This window comes from Carlito syrichta, unplaced genomic scaffold, assembly GCF_000164805.1.
Source record: "Carlito syrichta isolate Samal-C Ts95f unplaced genomic scaffold, Tarsius_syrichta-2.0.1 Scaffold305653, whole genome shotgun sequence".
Classification (NCBI taxonomy): Eukaryota; Metazoa; Chordata; class Mammalia; order Primates; family Tarsiidae; genus Carlito; species Carlito syrichta.
Window position 1 is genome coordinate 458,875 of NW_007249749.1, and position 20,592 is coordinate 479,466.

The 20,592-nt window shown below is 35.4% G+C and overlaps 1 protein-coding gene across 2 annotated transcripts in view; it reads right to left on the minus strand.

Moving 5' to 3' along the window:
* Positions 1-20,592, minus strand: part of ERCC8 (ERCC excision repair 8, CSA ubiquitin ligase complex subunit) — a 48,668-nt gene that overhangs the window by 11,709 nt on the left and 16,367 nt on the right. For both annotated transcript variants that reach the window (XM_021714463.1, XM_008062080.2), the window contains 6 exons: positions 17,795-17,918; positions 11,387-11,468; positions 10,329-10,397; positions 8,992-9,058; positions 6,034-6,134; positions 4,889-5,013 (listed from right to left, as the gene is read on the minus strand). In XM_021714463.1, the coding sequence (XP_021570138.1) occupies positions 4,889-5,013; positions 6,034-6,134; positions 8,992-9,058; positions 10,329-10,397; positions 11,387-11,468; positions 17,795-17,918 (568 nt within the window). The remainder of the gene's footprint in view (positions 1-4,888; positions 5,014-6,033; positions 6,135-8,991; positions 9,059-10,328; positions 10,398-11,386; positions 11,469-17,794; positions 17,919-20,592) is intronic.

Sequence of the window (20,592 nt, forward strand, 5' to 3'; positions counted from 1 at the left end):
CAAAAAGCTGTATGCCCAGAAGAGTTCAATGCAGCATTATCTAGAATGAAGAAATAACTGAGAACCGATGTATATTTCTCATAATGTCATGTTAACTCTATGGTTTATATAAATAGTAATTCTGAAAATTCTGCAGAAAACAAGGAAAAAGACTAACTATAAAAAAAGCACAGAAGCCGGGTTCGGTGGCTCAGCCTGTAATCCTGCGCCTTGGGAGGCTGAGGTGAGTGGATTGCCTGAGCCCGTGGGTTTGAGACCCGCCTGGGCAACTTGGTGAAACATCATCTCTACAATAAATCAAAAAAATTAGCCGGGCGTGGTAGCGCGTGCCTGTAGTTCCAGCTACTTGGAAGGCTGAGGCGGAAGGATCGCTGGAGCCTAGCAGGTCGAGGCTGCGGTGGCCGGGAGAGACCACTGCACTCCAGTCTGGGAGACAGAGTGAGACTCCAACTCAAAAAAAAAAAAAAAAAGCACAGAACACAAATAAGGTATATACTGTAATTTTATCTTTATATAATTATGTATTGGGGACAAAAATTAAAACTCTCTACTTGTACTTGAAAGGTGTAGTCAGCAAGCCCAGCAGTATGAGCTTCACTTGAAACAGTTACACATGCAAACTTCCAGGTCCACACCAATCCTCCCAAAAAAGAATCTTCATTTTAGCAGCATCCCTAGGTGATCTGTATATGCTCATCAAAGTCTGAGAAGCTTTAAGCTAAATAAGTTGACAGGTTTACTTCCTGCTGATAATTTTGATAAGAAGCTTACTTAGGATGAATGTAAAACCAGTGGTTAGTAATTTGGGAATCGTGATCATGCATATCAATAAAATCTCCCATCACCACTTCTTTGTAAATAGTGATTTTTTTTTCCTTTTTTTAAAAGACTGGTTGGGAGCCCAGAACTGTCTTACAAGAAATGCTAAGGGAGTTCTTCAAGTTGAAGATGGAAAAAGATGCTAATGCATAACACAAAAATATCTGAAAGTATAAAGTTTACTGGTAAAAGCAAGTAGACACATTCAAAACACGCTAATACTGTAATGGTGGTGTGTAAAACCATTAAAAATAGTGATCACTACAGTACTTGGTTAAGGAATATATAATATAAAAATGTATAAATTGTGGCACCAAAAATACAAAATAATGGAAGGATGTGAAGTTCAAATATAGAATTATTTTTAAAATCAAAGTAAAGTTGTTATCAGCTTAAAATATCTTATAACTATAAAGTGTTTTTTGTAAGCCTCATTTTAACCACAAAGCAAGAACCTATAATAGAGACACTAAAAATAAAAAACAAGGAATCAAAGCAAACTACTACTAGACAAAATCACTTAACCATAAATGAAGACAGTAAAAGAAAGGATCTACAAAACAATCTAAAAACAACATAAAATTAACAAAATGGCAGCAGTAACTTCTTAACTACTCAATAACTACCTTGCATATAAATGGATTAAATTCTTCAATCAAAAGATACAGAGTAGCTAAATAGATTAAAAAACAAATTCATCTATATGCTGCTTACAACAAACTCTCAACATCTGTAAGGGCACACATAGACTGAGAGTGAAGAGATGGAAAAATATTCCATACAAATGGAAACCAAAAGCGAGCAGGGGTAGTTATATTTATACCAAATAAAACAGACTTTAAGTCAAAACTGTAAAAAGAGACAAAAAAATTCATTATGTAATGATAGAAGGGTTGATTTAGCAAAAAGATACAACAATTATAAATATATACACTCCCAATATTGTCTCATCTAAATATATAAAGAAAATATTATATATTTAGATATACTGTACAATAACAGTAGGAGACTTCAACACTCCACTTTCAGAGGACAGATAACGTAGACATGAAATCAACAAAGAAACATTGGATTTAAACTGCACTCCAGATCAAACAGACCTAACAAACATAGAACATTCCATTCAATAGCTGCAGAATACACATTCTTCTTAATTGACCATGAAACATTCTTCAGGGTATGTTTGAGACCAGTTTGGGCAACACAATAAGACCATGTCTCTACAAAACACTTTTTTAAAAATCAGCTGATCAAATTAGCTGGTGGTATGTACCTGTAGTCCCAGCTACCTGGGAGACTGGGGTGGGAGCCCTTGAGCCCAGGAGTTTGAGGCCATAGGGAACTATAATCATGCCACTGCATTCCAGCCTAGGCAACAGAGTGAGTGAGACCCCATCTCTTAAAGTTAAAAAAAAAAGGTTAAGCTTTTATGAAGGCCTACAAAGTCTGTGGCATCCTGATCCCTCTGCTCATGATCTTATTACTCTCTCCATATTCCAACACAAGAGCTTCCTAGCAGTTCTTTGAGTATCTCAAGCATGATTTTGCCTCAGGGTCTTGGTATTTTTTCCTTTCTCTGCCTAGAATGTTCTTCCTTCCAAAACATTGGTCAGCCCCCTATTTCCTTCAGGCCAAATGTTACCTTTTTAGTGAAGCCTACCCTGACTTCCCTATGTAAAACAGCAACTTCAACATCCCAATATTTCCCACTTTCTTCTTTTCTTCATAGTACTCACCCAATCTAACATTTAATTTATCTATCTTTCTACCTATTAATTAACTGATATCTTTCATCCTCTCCCTGGAATGCAAGCTCCATGAAGATATGACTTTTCTGTGTTTTGCATACTACTATCTAATGCTGCCTGGCAACAGTAAGTGCTCGATGAGTATTTATTAAACAAATGAATAAAATGAGAAAAGAAGTGTGTGTCCTGGTCAGAGACAGTACAATATCATGAATAGAAAATTCTAAATTATATTTCACAATGCCACAGTTTCTAGCCTAAGACATGACAGACATCTCTTAAAATGAGGGATCAGCACTCTGAAGTAATCTAGACATAAACATGACCTTATAGTAATAGCAGTATTAATAATGAAAGTGGCACCTAGAGTATCTGAAAGAGAATTATTAGCTAGAAAGGATGACTAAAGAAAGGACTATGATTAATATTTTTAATTTTTTAAGTATTTTATTTTAAAGGTAAGAGGTACACTTTGGGATTAGGTATATAAGTGGACACCATACAGGTAAAGTTTGGGCCTCCACTTTGCCTGGTTTGAGATCAGGTACCCTTTTTGATGTTATGTGCCCCCCATGAGTAACATTAATACTTACATACGGGCTTTAAGGGGTCCGGGTACAGTCATTATTATAGTAAGAGTGGAATCTAGAGTCAAACTCTGTTGTTGTAAACTCAGGCAAGTTACCTAACCATTTTATTTCTAACTTCCCTCATGTGTAAAATGGGTATTATAACAGTAAGTACTGTCATAGTGTTGATATGATTAAATAAGACAGTATATGCTCCAGCACTTACATTAAATGCCAATTACTATTAGCACAGTATCTGACACATACTCTCTCAATAAGTATTAGCTATTATTATCACCAAATTATAAGCTTGGTAGTTTATTCTGAAAGTTACTAAACCATAGGTATAGCGATAAAACTGTACCATATATTAAAACAAACTAGAAATTACTTGCCAAATAAGAATCTAGTCACCTTCAAAATACATTTATTCCAGTAGTATTAAACAAAATACTATATATTCTGGTGCTATAAAATTTGTTGTGGATTTTGTTTACAAGTCATATATATAGTACAGGTTGAGTGTCCCTTATCCAAAATGATTGGGAGCAGAAGCGTTTCAGATTTTAGGCATTTTTGGATTTCAGGATATTTGCTTTACTGGTTGAACATTCCTAATCTGAAAATCCAAAATTTGATATGATTCAATGAGAATTTCCTTTGAGTGTCAGGTTGGCACTCAAAAAAATTTCAGATTATGGGGAAGCCACAGTGGCTAATGCCTATAATCCCAGCACTTTAGGAGGCAGAGGTGGAAGGATTGTTTGAGCCCTGGAGTTTGAGACCAGCATGGACAACACAGCGAGACTGCGTCTCTATTAAAAAAAAAAAAAAAAATTGGCTGGGCATGCTGGTGCATGCCTGTAGTCCCAGCCACTTGGGAGGCTAAGGCTGAGGATCTCCAGAGCCTAGGAGGCTGAGGCTACAGTGAGCCATGATTGTGCCACTGCACTCCAGCTTGGGTGACACAGTGAGATCTCAACTTAAAAAAATTTAAGTTTCAAATTTTGGAACATTTCGGATTTCAGATTTTCAGATTAGGGATACTCAGCCTGTGTAACATTTGACTACTTAGCTTTATAACTTTATATCAGTAGTTCTCAATCTTTTATTCTGCTCCAATATACTTGAGAGATACAGCACATTCCCATTAAGAACGGTGGCTCAGGCTGGGCACGGTGGCTCACGCCTATAATCCCAGCACTTTGGGAGGCTGAGGAGAGAGGGATGCCTGAGTTCTCGGGTTTGAGACTAGCCTAGGCAATTTGGCGAGACCTCATCTCTCACAAGAACTAGACAGTTGTGACTTGTTCCTAGTAAGTCTGTTACTACATCTCTATAATAAATCAAAAAATTAGCCAGGCATGGTGGCACATGCCTGTAGTTCCAACTCCTTGGAAGGCTGAGGCTGAAGGATTGTCTGAGCCCAGCAGGTTGAGGCTGTGGTGGCCGGGAGCGTGCCAGTGCCCTCCAGCCTGGGTGACAGAGTAAGACTCCAGCTCAAAAAAAAAAAAAAAGCAATGGCTCAATAAAACTGTGACTGTCTACTAAGTGGGGGAAATGTGGCAGGGTGTGATGTGGGTGAGATGTCTTGAGGTGAGAATTACCAGTTCACATAGTGGAAGACCATTTTTAAAAAAGAACTGTGATTTAAAGGGAAAAAGTGGAGTTAAATCCATGAAAAACATCAAGTGTATGTCGCAGATTCATTTATTTAATTTATACCCCAAAATGCATTCAAAAATCTCTTACAAGTGTGTTTTCTCCATTGGAACTATTCCAGAGCCTCATTCGATTATCTGTACCAACAGTGAGAAGGTGAAGCCCATCACTTGTAAAACATAAGCCATTAACTTTCCCATTATGAGCAGTGTTTGCTGCAATGAAAAATACAATTTAGTTCATCTGTTCTTGTATTTAGCACATATTTAATGTTTGATATAATTATTTAAACATATTAAAGGACAACTACTTGAGTTACTTAGAAAATGTAAGTTGATTATATTTAAAATTAACCAACCCGTCAGATTATTTGAATACAATAAGCTATATAAATCAGAACAATTAAAAAAGGGAAAAAAATTTCTGCCAAGTAGTTTTTTTTCCCAGTGAGGAAGCTGTGTCCTCGAATTCAATTAAACGTGTAGCTTAACACAAAAATTGGCAAACATTTTTCATCCCTCTTTATAACATTTCCATTTCTAATATATAAATCATTCAATGGATTATTAAAGTAAGTTATACTAGCGTTTTCCAGTAAAAAAAAAAAAAAAGGATAACTTCTTATCTCAATCAAAATTTATATAACTTTCAAAATGAACAAATTTGAGAAAACATAATTCTTAATAGCTTAATTTCAAAAGGATTACTAAAATAATCATAGATTTTATACAGTTCACCCTAACATATTTTTGGTCCACAATTAATTCTGAATCAAAATTTATCAAAGAAATTAAATTCTGTCATAAAAACATAATTTAGGTACTTTGTCATATGGACTGCAGCTGACTCACACTGAACACAATTGTATGCTGATACAATGGCCACAAAATGTTACTGCTTCTATAATTTGGTGGCTTCCTAAATGGCATTGAATTCTTAGAGTTGGCCTCATTGGAGCAAAAACAAAATCAGTATAGCAAGTTAATCCAGAAAAGTTTCTCTCTTTGAAAATTTGGGGGTAAATAAAACTGCCATATTTATTTGTGTCTTGAAGACAACCATAATTTAGTTTATGTAAATTTATAAAGTGATTTATAGTGAAGGCCCTTTTAAAAAAATCATGAAGTTTGCAATTTGTCAACATGTATTTATTCATATATTTGGCTTCAATTAAAAATTTCAATGTAAAAAATGCTATCATTGTCATATTTCTTCATTAATGCATTCTTCATTACCTGATTCAACAGCTTGTGACTTTTTCCCATTATGTTGATCAAGAGTCATCCAACAACCTGACGCTCTCCTCACATCCCATAATTTTACTCTACTGTCAGCACTGAGAAGAAATAAATATTACATTGGCTTACATAGTTAGGATACTGACTGACTGTACCCCTCACCCACCTTCCCAGGATTACGGCACACAGAGGCCTCATTATATCAGTGCAAATGTATTTGTACATTCGGGTTGTTGTACTTTTGCCTTTTCAGCATATATTCAATAGTAAACAGTAGTACAAAGAAGTGACCTTTCTTCTTCAGATTACAAGGACACAATTTTGCTGCTTTTTGTGTTGATTTTAATGATATAAAATTAGTTTATTATGAACATCCTTTCTCACAAGAACTAGACAGTTGTGACTTGTTCCTAGTAAGTCTGTTACTACATCTTTACTACTATTTGTTATTCAGACTGTAAAGACAATCAAGCAGTTAACTAATTTCACTTTGATTAAGAATCTATTTGGCATGAATTTGGTATTTTTTCTTTTAATACAAAAAATTAAGAATGAAGTGAATAAAGAGGATTGGTTTCCTTTACTCAAATCAATCTTTGCCAGATACACAGAATTACATTTAAAGTCTCCTAGAAATTAGACATTTATTTCCATTTTATTTCAAGTAAGCAAAAAAGAAAAAAGGCAAATCCATTATTATATGTCAATTTCAGCTTCCAGGCTATTCCTAAAGAAAAATGCCCAGCAATCTTATGTGCCCCTAATCAGTTCTACTGATGCTACCATGTCCTCACAAAGACCTCAACAATATTCTAATCCACTGGGTTTATTCATGCTATTTTAATAAGAGAGCATTACATTACATTTTTATAAGCCTATTTTTCATTTATAAATCTTTTCAAAATATACACACAGGGCTTATTGATTTCTATACCTTAATTCATTTCACAGACCAAACCTAGCTAACTGAGATAGTCAGCAAAAAGTTAGCATTTTCCATTCTTAAGTTGGTTTTCTTTATTTCCAGCAGAGGAAAATCTCTGTGATGAAATCAGTATGAGTACTTAACTTTCTTCTGAATGAGATTAGATTTAAACATATCCAGCTATTAACACTGATTACTAGGTCCATTCTGGTACTGATTCAAATTCCTGGGGTACTCTGATAATTGAAAACCTCTTAGCACCCCTTTGATGCAAGGAAAACCAAGTTAAGCATGAACAATGTAAATTCACCCCAGCATAACCAGCACCTAGCTCCTCACTTTCAAACCTCTTTAGTTATTCTTCATATATCTACATTCTAGACCTTGCTATAATTCAGAAATCATAAATCGCAACATCACATTCTGCAAATCATTTTATTTTATTGTTTTAGAGATGGGGTCTTGCTCTGTAATCCAGGTTAGAGTGCAATGGTATGATCATAGCTCACTGTAACCTGAGCTTTTGGGCTCAAGGGATCCTCCTGCCTCTCATCCCAAGTAGCTGGGACTACAGGCACATGCCACCACGCCCAGCTTATAGAAGTGTGTGTGTGTGTGTGTGTGTGTGTGTGTGTGTGTGTGTAGATAGGGTCTTTCTATGTTGTCTAGGCTGGTCTTGAACTGCTGGCTTCAAGGAATCCTCATTCTCCAAAAACAGGGATTACAGGCATGAGCCACTGTACCTGGCCCAAATTCTTAACAGAAGCTTCTTTAGAGACTAAATGGTGACAGAGAGGAAGGGCTGGCAGTTTTTTGTTTTTTTTTTAATCCACACACAGATATTTCTTCTACAAAAGCTTTATTAAGATAGTTATATCAAAACCTTTACCACTCCCTATTCCTTCCGTTTTTAACTTTTCTTGCTCTGATATTCGTACTTCTGCTTCATTAGGTCCTCGATCCCTGAGCTTCTATTCAGCTCCCTCTCCCATTCAACCTGTTACCCAGATCCTTACTACCTTCCCTCAAAATTGCATCCCTGTTCCTGTATTTTCAACAGATGATATCAAGTCCTTCTTCACTTAAAACCAATAGAAGTCAATAGGTTTGCATTTCTTGAGCTTCTTTATCAAAGCTACAAACTTAACTGTACCATATGTCTGCCTTTTCCTCTTTCCATTTAGTCACACAATGTCCTTCATATGTCAAATAAAGTGTCCAACTTCTTCTCCCCCTCACAATCGTGACTCTTGATACTACCCAAGGTCCTAATCCACCAATTATTCCATTTCTTGTCTTCACTCATTTCTCTGTACTGTTACTTTCTCCCCAGCAGCATATAAATATGCAATATTCTTCCCCCAACAAACAAACAAATCTCTCCAAATCTTCTGATTCTCTCAGAGTCAAGTGTTCCTACTTTCTTTTCCTAAATTACATCTACCAAAGATGTATCTTTATTAAAGTATTTTTTTCAGGATGGCCTGTAATCAGTTATTTTTCTGACTATATTCCTCATTAGACTACTAGTTTCTTAACGCCTTGGTTACCTCTGTGTCCCCAGCACAATGTTTGGCATATGACAGATAATCATTACATAGTAAGTTGAATCAATGAATGGATGGATGTGTTATATCAGCTTCAAATTAATTCTAGGTTGAAGCAAATTAATAAAAATGCTATTTTTAAGTTAACACAGTGCTATATTTTTGTGAGCAAAAATGACACAACAGAGTTGTTTTACTAGTAGTGCTTGTCTATTGGCATTACTTTATTGACTCTCCTGTTTTCTCTTTGTTCTAAAAGGGAAAATACCTTCAAGATGGATAATTAGGATTAGAAGTATGACACAAAGGAAGATTTCTTTTGGTGATATGAATTAAAATTTCTAACTCAGTATTTCATTTCAAGGAGCTAATTCATAACAAAATATACTAAACTATATATCTTACATAAATAAATGTAGCCTTTTAATATGCTTACTATTAATCACTAATATCAACTTCAAAACTAAGTAAGTTAAATTTTACCTTGCAGTTGCCAAGATATAGTCATAACGTGGTGACCAGGAAACTGCCAATATTTCTTGTCTGTGACCTGCAAATAACATTGTATGAAAAGTCTTGCAAAATATTTGAAAAATAAAAAGATGAAGGGCCAATAATTTTGCCTGATTCTGAAGAAAGTGAGACTAAATATTCAGTGAATAGATATGATCGTTTTTTTTTTTTCAGGAAAAAGTTTTTATTTTATACCATGATCATTCTTTTAAAGCAGGATTTATTAAGAGGACAGAAAAGCTCCCACAGTATGAAGGGACCCAAGGGGGTTGCCCCATTTTTTTTACATTTATAATAATCTATGTTTAGATGCCAATGTTAGGTCTGTGGGGGTATTTCTAACACATGGTATTTATTATAAAAGAATTGGTTTTGCTTTGGAAAGCACAGTCAGAGTAAGTGAGTATTTCTTTTTAAATACAGTTGTTAGCATATGGCCATCAATCAATATAGCTCAAGCTCAATCACTTATTTCTGCAACAAAAAGTTACTACAATAACACATATAAGATAAAGATTTTAAAAAATAGAAATTTTTTCTGATTTTTCATAAAGTTACAACAGAAAAAATTACTTTAATTCATGATTGCAAAAAAGCATTTGTATTTTTTTTCTAGAAAGCACAGGTGTTCAAAGGGTGACTTCAACATGTAATGCACTTTTACCTAACTGCGTTATTCAAATCAGACATTTTCATCTGCCCAGCTCATATTAGAACTTAATGTCAAAAAATGCTACCCATCTCACCAAGATTTCCTGATATAATTATTTGTTTCAGAGATTTTTAAAAATGTATACTTCTAAATTATATTTCATCTTTTCACTGCTTAGAATTAGACAATTTAATACTGATAAAAAGCAAAAATGATTTAAATTAATAGAACTTTACAAAGTATTGTTTCAATACCGTTTTCTAAGATATTTTTACTGATAAAAAATACACCTAAGCATTAAGAACAATGCTTACTTATCAGTCAGAACCATATTAAACAATGTGCATGAGATAAATACACTGATGTCTTAGTACTTTATTTTTTTAAATGTAGAACTAACACAGGTTTTGAGTTAGACCTTCTACTTTCCATATCCTTTGAGCTTCCCCTATGACCATTGTTCATATAAATGTTTCCTCAATAGTTCAGTTTTATAAGAATAATACACAAAAGGATCTTTATTTTCCTGTTGACTTTTAACAACTAGCACAAAATACATCAGTCATGTCACTTACAAAGAATGCATTGTTAATGTTTCTTTTTATTGAATGGTTGACTCAAAGTAGTAGTTGTTTGAAATATAAAAAAAAAATACCCTGTAGAATGTGAGAACAGGATCCAGACTTTAAGTCACAAAGTTGTACTTTGGGCCCTTTAGTACCGACTGCAAAAACAAAAACAAAAATAGTTTAAGATAATTTTATTATGAATCATCACCAAAAAGAAACAGACATCATTAGGAATCATGACCTCTTCACTGTATTCATGCAGAAATATAAAAATGTATGTTTATAATTAGAAAAATTATTTGAACTATACTTTAGTAGTAAGTGAACTCTACTATTGCATTATTTTTTTATTTGGAAACAATTACAGATTTGCAACAAGTTGCAAAGCTAGTATAGGGAGTTCTATATATCCTTCACCCAGGTTCCCCCAATGATAAAATGTTAGGTAACTAAAGCACAACATCATACTAGAAAATTTATACTGGTAAATGTTTGGATATAGTTCTATGCCATTTTATCATATCACATCACTTTATTTTAATAGCTTAGCTTTTTCAAGTTAACAATAGTTAAATAACAGAGTCACAGAAACTCTGAACACAGACTGCAGGGACCTCAAAGAACTTCGTGTCTAGCTCTTTTTTACAGCTGAAGCAGCTGACTGATGTCCAGAGGTAAAGACTCATGCAGTGTCACAGAAAAAATAAAATCACAGGGAGCAGATACCTGATACTAGAAAATTATTTTTTCTTCCTTATATAGGAAAATTTTTGTTGCAAAAGCTTTCATGTAAATGAATGGTTAACTAGAATCACAATCTTAAAGAAAAGAAGATAGTTTCCTTGTTTTGTTGTGTTAAACTGGAAAAGTTGCCAAATTTTGTTCATGTAAAATCTTTGAAACTTTGGTGGTTTAAAAGGAACTCCTTGGCATAGGAAATATGCTCTTAATCTTTGAATCTTAGCCATTAGCATACTGCCTGACTTGCACAATATCTGTTGAATTCAATATAAACAGTATCATATACTTTTTAAAAGAAAATGTGATCTTCAACTAGGTTAAAATGTCTATATTAAAGCTAACTAAATCTAAAAAGGGAGAATGTTTTCAATACAAGACAAGACAAAAGAATACACATACAAACCTGCTATCAAACAGTGCTTGGTGGCGACTGGAGACATATGATGACTATAAACTGTCTCCTCAAAATTAAACATATCTGCAGTCTGATAATAAAAAACATTTAACAAGTGTAAGTTTTAATTATAAAAACAAAGCAATACATTTTCTAGTTACTTTTCCCCATATTTTTAGCAATTTTTAAATTGACTGTTAGCAATTCAAATTAAACACAGGGATGTAATACCCCTCAAAATCTGACACTCTTAAATCCTATGTTATTTACAACATTCTTCTCCCTTCTGTGAGAAGAAATAATTTTTCCCTAAAAAATCCTAGAAATTAAGACAACCACCTGAATCACCAGCTTCCTCTTAACTCTGAGGGGAGTGATCTGGTTGATCTGGTTAACATTCTGTTTCTCAGTTCCATACAACCTCAGCTATTACACCCAGGACACTGTCACTAACTTGAATTGCTTCCCCTTTGAAATCATACATTTCAGTTATCTATGACCACAATCCTCTATGATTTTCAGTTTTTTTTTTCTTTCCCAACTACTCTCAAGAAGTTGGAATAAACTCTGGAATCCTTAACAGTTTCTTCTGTCTATTTCTTTTCCTCTGCAGCTTGGATTCCAAGGTCAATTGCCAGTATCTTCAACACCTTTGCCATTATTAAGATTATTTCTCAAGATAATCATTATTTGTAAAGACTTTAACCACAAATGACTCCAAATGTCTGGCTTCTCCGCACTTTGATCAGATTGATCTACAACAGAGGTTGGCAAGCTTTTTCTGTAGAGATAGTAAATACTTTAGGCTTTCAGGATCAACTACTCATCTTTGCCACCATAGTGTCAAAGTAGTCATAGACAAATGAGCATGTTTGTGTTCAAATAACACTTTATTTACAAAAAGGGGCCATGAGGCAGATTTACCCACAGCCCAGACTTGGCTAATCTCTCCTCCTCCCAGGTGAAGAAAATTTTATAAGGGAGACTGGTGTCCCTATAAAAGATCATTAATTTCATCTAAGTTTTCAGTAATGACTGCCTGTCCTACTATATTTCACTAGTTTTCTTCTCTGCAGTATTCTGCAGCTATATCAAACCTTCTCAGTCTCCAAAACATCCCCATTCAGTCGCAACAGGTGATCTGACCTATAATTTACAAAAGAAAATAGGAGGCACTCAGAATCCTCTTAGTGTCTTACCATCAAACCTATAAACACATTTGCTTCTACTTATCCTCTTTACTTCTTCACTCGCTATCATAGAAAAAGATTACTTTTTTTTGAGACAGGTTCTTGCTCTGACACCCCAGGCTGCAGTGGCATGATCTCAGCTTATTTGGAGCCTCAAACTCCTGGGCTCAAGTTCCTCCTGCCTCAACCTCTTAAGTAGCTGGGACTACAGGCATGCACCACTACATCTGGCTAATTTTTTTTATTTTTTGTAGAGCAAGGGTCTTGCTATGTTGCCCAGGCTGGTCTCAAACTCCTGGCCTCAAATGATCCTCCCATCAAGACTTTCCAAAGTGCTGGGATTATAGGCATGAGCCACCTCCCACTTCCTCATTTTTAATGTCAATCTCCCTGTTTGTTTTAAGATCCTCTTCAGCACTGTCAAAAATCTCACCCTATAGATGATCTCATAGTTATCTCTAACCTCTCTCCTTACTGGTTCTTCCCAAAAACACTAAAAGTTCAAGTCTCTTTCATTTTACTAGAACCCCTTTCCCTAAGACAAAACAAACAAAAAAGCCTTTTCATCCTACATGCTCCCTAATTAATCTTTCCTTCTCTTCAAATCCAAATGTTGACTATCTTCAATTTCTCAACTCCCATGTATTTTCCAACTCACTGCAATCTTATTTTTGTTTCTACTACTCTAATGCACTCTACTGTTCCAATATCACTAATAAGTGCTTATCTTACCTAATCTGTCTGTAGCAATCACACAGCTGACTACTCCATTTTCCTGAAAACAACCTCTTTTACTGGCTTCCATTATATCAAATACTATACTCCTGATTTTCCTCTTACGACCTTGACTACTTCTTCTCATTACCTTTTGCAGATTTTGTTGTTCCTTTTCTATCCTATCAATCTCAGTTTTGTTCTATGCACTCCTTTCTTCAACTGCCACCTATACTCTATGCGTTGAGTACCCCTCTTCCAAAATGCTTGGGATCAGAAGTATTTCAGATTATTTTAGATTTTGGAATATCTGCATTATACTTATGAGCTGAGCATCCCAAATCGAAACTCTGAAATCCAAAATTCCCCAAGAGCATTTCTTTTGAGTGTCATACTGGTGCTAAAAATTTTTGAAGTTTGGAGCATTTTGGATTCTTTAATTTGTGATACTCAACCTGTGGTGAAGCACAAATCTGTATTTTCAATGTAGGCCTCACTCCTGAATCCCAGATATATATTACTAAATTCCTGAATTACCTCCAATCAAATGTCTAATAAATCCATCAAACTTAAAAAATCGAAAATGGACCTCCTCTCTCCACCCTTTTCCTAGCTTAGTAAATAACAACATAATTCACCCCATTCCCAAGCTAGAGAATTTAGGAGTCATTCTTGATTTTTAAAAAAATAACAGCTTTAATAATTAACATAACATATAATTCACCCATTTAAAATGTGCACTTTGATGTCTTTTAGTATATTCAGAAGACATCACCAAAATAATCTTTAGAACATTCTTATCGTCCCTAAAGAAATCTCATACCCATTAGTGGTCACTCCCCATTTCTCCCCGCCCCCTGCCCTAGGCAACCACTAATAAACTTTCTGTTTCTATAGATTTGCAATTTCTTGACACTTCATATAGATGGAATTATACGTTAGTGGTGTTTTATAACAGAGTCTTTCATTTAGCATGTGTTCATGGTTCATTCATGTTGTATCATGTGTCAGTACTTCATCTCTTTTTTTGCTGAATAATAATCCATTGTAAGAATATACCACATATTGTTTCTACAATCATCAACTGACGAACAATTCAGATTCCACTTTTTGGCTATTATGAACAATGCTGCTATGAATATTTGTGTACCAATTTTTGTGTGAACATATGTTTCATGTTCTTAGTTACATACCCAGGAGTAGAGTTGCTTAGTCATATAGTAACTCTACATTAAACATTTTGAGGAACTATTTTCCAAAGCAGCTGTATCATTTTACATTCCCACTGGCAATTATAAGGTTTCTAATTTATCCATATCCCTGATAGCATTTATTATAGGTCTTTTTATTACAGCCATCCTAGTAGATGTAAAGTAGTATCTTATTGTGGTTTTTATTTGTATTTGTGATGGCCATTTAAACAATTTTTCACTCATTAATAGTTAATGAGTAATTTACAACACAAATTCATTATCTAATAGTTCTGTAGGTTAAAAGTTTCACAGTGGTATAATCAAAGTGGTGGCAGGGCTGCATTCATTTCTGGAGGCTCTGGGAGAGAATCCTTTTCTGTTTTGTTTTGTTTTTTTCCCCCAACTTCTAGAGACCACCCCTATTTCTTTGCTTTTAAACCCCTTCATCCATCTTCAAAACTAGCAATTTTATATTTCTTTGACCATTCATCCAGTCAAATTTCCCTCTGCCTCTATTCTTTTCCTTTCCACTTCTACTTTTAAGACCCTTGTGATTACACTGGGCCCACCAAGATAATCTCCCTATCTTGAGATCAGGTGATTAGCAACCTTAATTCTGCCTTGCCATGTAGCCTAACATATTCACGGGTTCCAGGGATTGGAACACAGACATTGAGGGAGTAGGCATTACTCTGCCCACTACAGGTTCCATTTACCTCCTATCTGTACCCATTCTTAGGGTATATCCTCCAGATGCCCTAAGAGACTGAGTTTGTTTCTAGGTGTCCTCCCACTTAACAAGTATTGCATGGCAATTTTTCTCTCCAGTACCCTGTGACTGGTGAAAACCCTGCTGTTTTTCAGATGTTTTCTGCTTCATTTTAGTCTATGGTCTTGCACACCTTGATCAGCAAATGCCTTATGTGGAAAACCAGTGCCAAGCGTCAGGCTGATTTCTCTGCAAATTTCTTCTGTGATCCTGACCCATTAATCTAGCTGTCTTGGCAGCCCCATACTCCAATTTCTTTCTCCCTAGCTCTGTGAAATTGACTGGTTCCACTCATTTCTCTGCCTCACAAAAGCTATGCAATGTCTGCATTTTTAGTCTCTTGCCCCACATCAAGAAATGACAAATGCCCAAAGGGAAAATGAGTTTGTGGAAAGTTGAATTCACTTCTATAAAATTTTCTTCTATCTAGAATTTGATCTAGAAGTCCTAGATTTCTTGGCAGTTTTCTAAAACCCTCAACTAGATTTGAGGTTTGGTTACAAGATACTCCACTATAGTCAGAAGTGAAAGCTCACGATATTCATTTAATTGTTAAAATATATTACCATTTTCAATAACATTTTAAATAAATACGCTTTATTATGAAAACAAATCCAAAATGATAAGCCTATTCTTTTGCAATATAGCAAGGTCAAAAAAGAAAACATTTTAGTTTCAGTTATTGGAAGTGCATTAAATTTATACTTATTTACATAGCACTGTTTGTTTTTCTGATTAAAATCATAGCTACACTTTGAGATTTTAATGGTTAGTAACATGTGGTCAGTTACACAGATCACTAGTCATCCATCCTTAAAGTATTTACTCAGCAGTTTCCAAACATAGTATTAGTAGTGTAGAAAACACAGTCCTTTCCTTGGGAAAGTAACAATCTAGTAAAACAGATAAGAAATACAGGTATGAAAATGACCAAAAAAAAATAGTATAAGAATGTGTTGAAATAGCTGGGCTCGGTGGCTCAGCCTATAATCCCACGCCTTGGAAGGCTGAGGTGAGTGGATTGCTTGAGCCCGCTGGTTCGAGACCTGCCTGGGCAACTTGGTGAAACCTCATCTCTACAACAAATCAAAAAAAAATTAGCCGGGTGTGGTAGCGTGCGCCTGTAGTTCCAGCTACTTGGAAGGCTGAGGCGGAAGGATCACCGGAGCCCAGTAGGTCGAGGCTGAGGTGGCCGGGAGCGGCCAGTACACTCCAGTCTGGGGCGACAGAGTGAGACTCCAACTCAAAAAAAAAAAAAAAAGAATGTGTTGAAATAACACAGAAAATAGTCCTATAAAGTTAAAATAAGAGAATGATTAATATGGAGTCCAGAAGCTAAAATCACTAGTTACACCATAGAACTAGAAGGAAACTTAGACATCATCTAGTCTTAATTTACAGCTGAAGAGACCTTTGCTAATAAATTAAATGACTATCTAAAGCAACAAATCTGATAAGTAACAGAATGGAACTAGAACTCAGGCTTTGCTTCTTGATTCAATGTAACTATAAAAGAGATGTGATCTTAGGATAAAGGAAAAGTTGCACCAGAAAAGAGGTGGGAGGTAGGAAATAAAACATAATCAAGACATGAGCAGCAGGCAAAAGGCAATCAATTTTGCTATAACAAAACATTTTCAAGTTAAAAAAAGGGAGAAACTAGGATTCAGGGTAATGGGGGGTGAAGTCATGGAGAACTTAGGCTGAGTTTAGACAATGGGAATCCCTAGAGACATGATGAAACTGCTTCATAATATGATTAATTCTGGGCAGAACTTAATGTAGAAAATACGAAAGGAAAGTAAGTCAGGGAAACCAGTTAGGAGTTTTGGCAGTCTGGCTGTGCAATGATGGCAAAATAAATAGAAAACATAAATATGAGAGAATGTAAGGGAAAAAAATGCTAAGATTTAAGGACCAAATGAGTATGAGGAGTACTCAAACTCAGTTTGGAACATGTTAAATTTGAAAGGATGACACTACAATTAAATAGAGAAGGCCTGTAGAAAGGTAGGAAAATATGGGAATAGAACTCAGGGAAAAGATTAGCACTAGAAATGTAAATTTGACCAAATATCATAGAAACTATTATCCACTGTCTACCTTTATAAGTTTCAATATTAATAATTTTTTTCCTTTAAGCTTTTAGATCAATCAGAGGTAAATCCAATTTTTTACCTTCGATCACTAGACCATAGTAGTTGTCCAAAAGGGATACTAGCAATAGCTAAGTTTTTGAGTATTTGTCATATGCTATACACTGAATGAGGCACTTTACATATAATTGACTTGTTTAATCCTTACAATCATTCTTTGGAGATAATCATTATTCCCATTTACACGGAGACACAGAAAGGTTAGAACATTTGCCCAATGCCATCCAGCTAGTCAGCAGCAATATGAGCTCAAACAGTGTAGTTCTCCTTAATCACTATACAGCTTTCACATCCGACATATATGACACCTTAGCAAATATCTAACATTAAATTGGTTTAGGGCTAAATTTTCCTTCATCCTACGAAGCAATGTGAAAAGGTTTTAATGTACTTACTTGTAATGTGTTTGTATCCCATACTTTAAGAGTTTTATCAAATGAGCTTGATGTGAACATGCCAGTGTCATGAGGATACCACTGTACAGTCTCCACACTGTATTTGTGAACCTCAGGATGGTTTCTACAAAACAGTAATCAAAATGTACAGATAACTGACTCAGGTGTTTCAAAAATGGTACTATATTTAGAAAAAAGTAGCAGTCTCAGGCAGGATGATATGAATGGCCAAACCTAGATCACATGCCTGTGTCCTAGCTATCTAGGAAAAGGGGATAGAGAATGTCCAGGTATCACTAGATTCAGGCTTCCACAGTGTGATACAGAGTTTTGTCTCCTAAGACTCATCATGTGGGAGACTTCCTATTTCTGTGCTAGTTATAGCCTGGAAAGATCAGCCTACTACACAGGATTTCTTCCACCTTCCATTCTTACTAGAAGAGACACCTATTTTGATTTTGGATCTGCTTTTCCTAAGTTTCACTCTATTTGCACTACCTTTCTTAGAGCTGTTAAATGCCTCACATACCTTCATAGTATTATACAATATTGCTTCTTATCAAGAAACATACTCTACAACCAAAGAATACAATTGGTGGAGTCCCATGAGACTCACATCATATGTAAGCCATCACTCACAGAAACATGACATTCTGAAAACTCACTTATAAGTTATATACTTTTGTGAGGGTGGTGTTCTGTCCTGAAGGATGTAGTTTATGCTCTGAACCAGTGATCAAAACAGTAGACATGTTACCAAACTGAATCTTGATTCAAATGGGCTGTTAAGAAACATTTATGAGACAATAAAAGAAATCTGAACATGGACTGGATATTTAATATAGGTAATTTTTGTGTATGTGAGATAACAGTACTCTCGTTATGCTATCTTTTAGAAACATAACTTAATAATTATGGATAAATATAAGGTCTGAGATTTGCTTCAAAATAATCCTGAGAAGTAGAGATGAAATAAGATTGATTACGACGGATAGTCACTGAAGCTGGAAGATAGGTACACAATTCATTATACTACTCTCTACTTTTGAATATGTTAGAAATTTCCAATAAAAAATAAAAGTTAACAGAAGACTACTGAACCCTCTGTAGACAGGACCATCATCATATTTTCAGATTCCTTACAGTGTAGGTTTGGGACAATGCAAGTTATGGTGCTAGTGGTGCTATCTAATGAAATGAGAACAGGAAGAACTGAAGTCTTAAATGCCAGCCCCGACCTTGAGATAGCTGCAAAAATACAAGAACTATAGCGCCTATTCATATTTCCTTTCTTTTTCCGTTATATAGATATTTACATAGTTTAACTCATTTTATCTTTCTTTTCTCTTAACTTCATTATTTTGTAAAGGTTAATTATACAATTGAGTCAAAAATTGCACAATACTGATATAGGATCATGTAAAACTAGTACAATAATGGACATTACCTTGAATGGGAGCCAGATGTGGTAGCTAAATACACTTAGCATTGCCACCTTTTGGAGAAGAGGATAATTGCTTTTTTGACTGTATGGTGGATACTTGCATTAGGTAGGTTAGATTTTTTTTTCCAAAAAAAGGGTAAATATGGGAAAATAGGTGTATATGGATGTTGGACAGTCAAATAGGTAGATTGTAGTGGACATGTGCCTTTTTCTTGGCTTATGAGCATTCAAACTTCTCCTATCTGGGGGAAATCGCCACGGTCACAGAAAGCAAGGGACTCCAGACATTCTCTTTTCCTCTCCCTTGGCAGCAAGGGCAAGGATATATGTCCTGGCCTTCACTGATCCTGCCTGAGACTCATCTTGAGCTAGTAATGCAAACCACAGGGAGAGTGGGCCATTAATCCAAGCTGTGGAGTTGAGGGTCTTTGTTACTAACATGTAGCACAACATAAACTAAATTGCTCCTGTGGAGTGACCTTGACTGAGTTCTCTATCCTAGCTTCTGTTGTTTTTTGCTCATTTTCTTTCTTTTTTTTTTTTTTGAGTTGGAGTCTCACTCTGTCGCCCAGACTGGAGTGCAGTGGCTGCTCCCGGCCACCGCAGCCTCGACCTGCTGGGCTCCGGCGATCCTTCCGCCTCAGCCTTCCGAGTAGCTGGAATTACAGGCATGCGCTACCTTCACCCGGCTGATTTTTTGATTTATTGTAGAGATGAGGTCCCGCTGCCCAGGCGGGTCTCAAACCCGCGGGCTCAGGCAATCCACTCACCTCAGCCTCCCAAAGGCACGGGATTACAGGCTGAGCCACCGAGCCCGGCCTTTGCTCATTTTCTAAGTCTGATTCTGTCATCTTCCTGATAGTTATATAAGATACCAAATATCCTTTCAACAAATTTCTGCTTTGGATAAGCAGAACTAATTTCTATTTGTTCCTAAGAATCTTGACTTCTACAGAGATTTTTTGCAGTAATATTAGTTTTAAATAAAACAAACTTTGTTAGTGATCGCAAATAAAAGCTCATTTATATTTTAAGTTTAAATTTTAAAACGGGACAAAATATTTTATTCTCTTACTGTATATGCTCTATTACTCTCATTCACATTAATAAGACTTTTGGTAGGACTCTTTTTAGTACTCAAGGACAAACACACAAAGTCTACTAACAATAAGTATCAGAAAATGGTCTAAGTGACATTACTTTAGTAATAGTCTTTATTAAAATTATTTTTCAAAATTAGATTGTAAACTCTTCAGATGTAAAAGTGCCATTATAACTCATTTTGTAAAGATGTCCACTATATGCTCATTTTTAAATTCAAAGGCACACTTTTAAAGATAGGGCTTGAATCCAA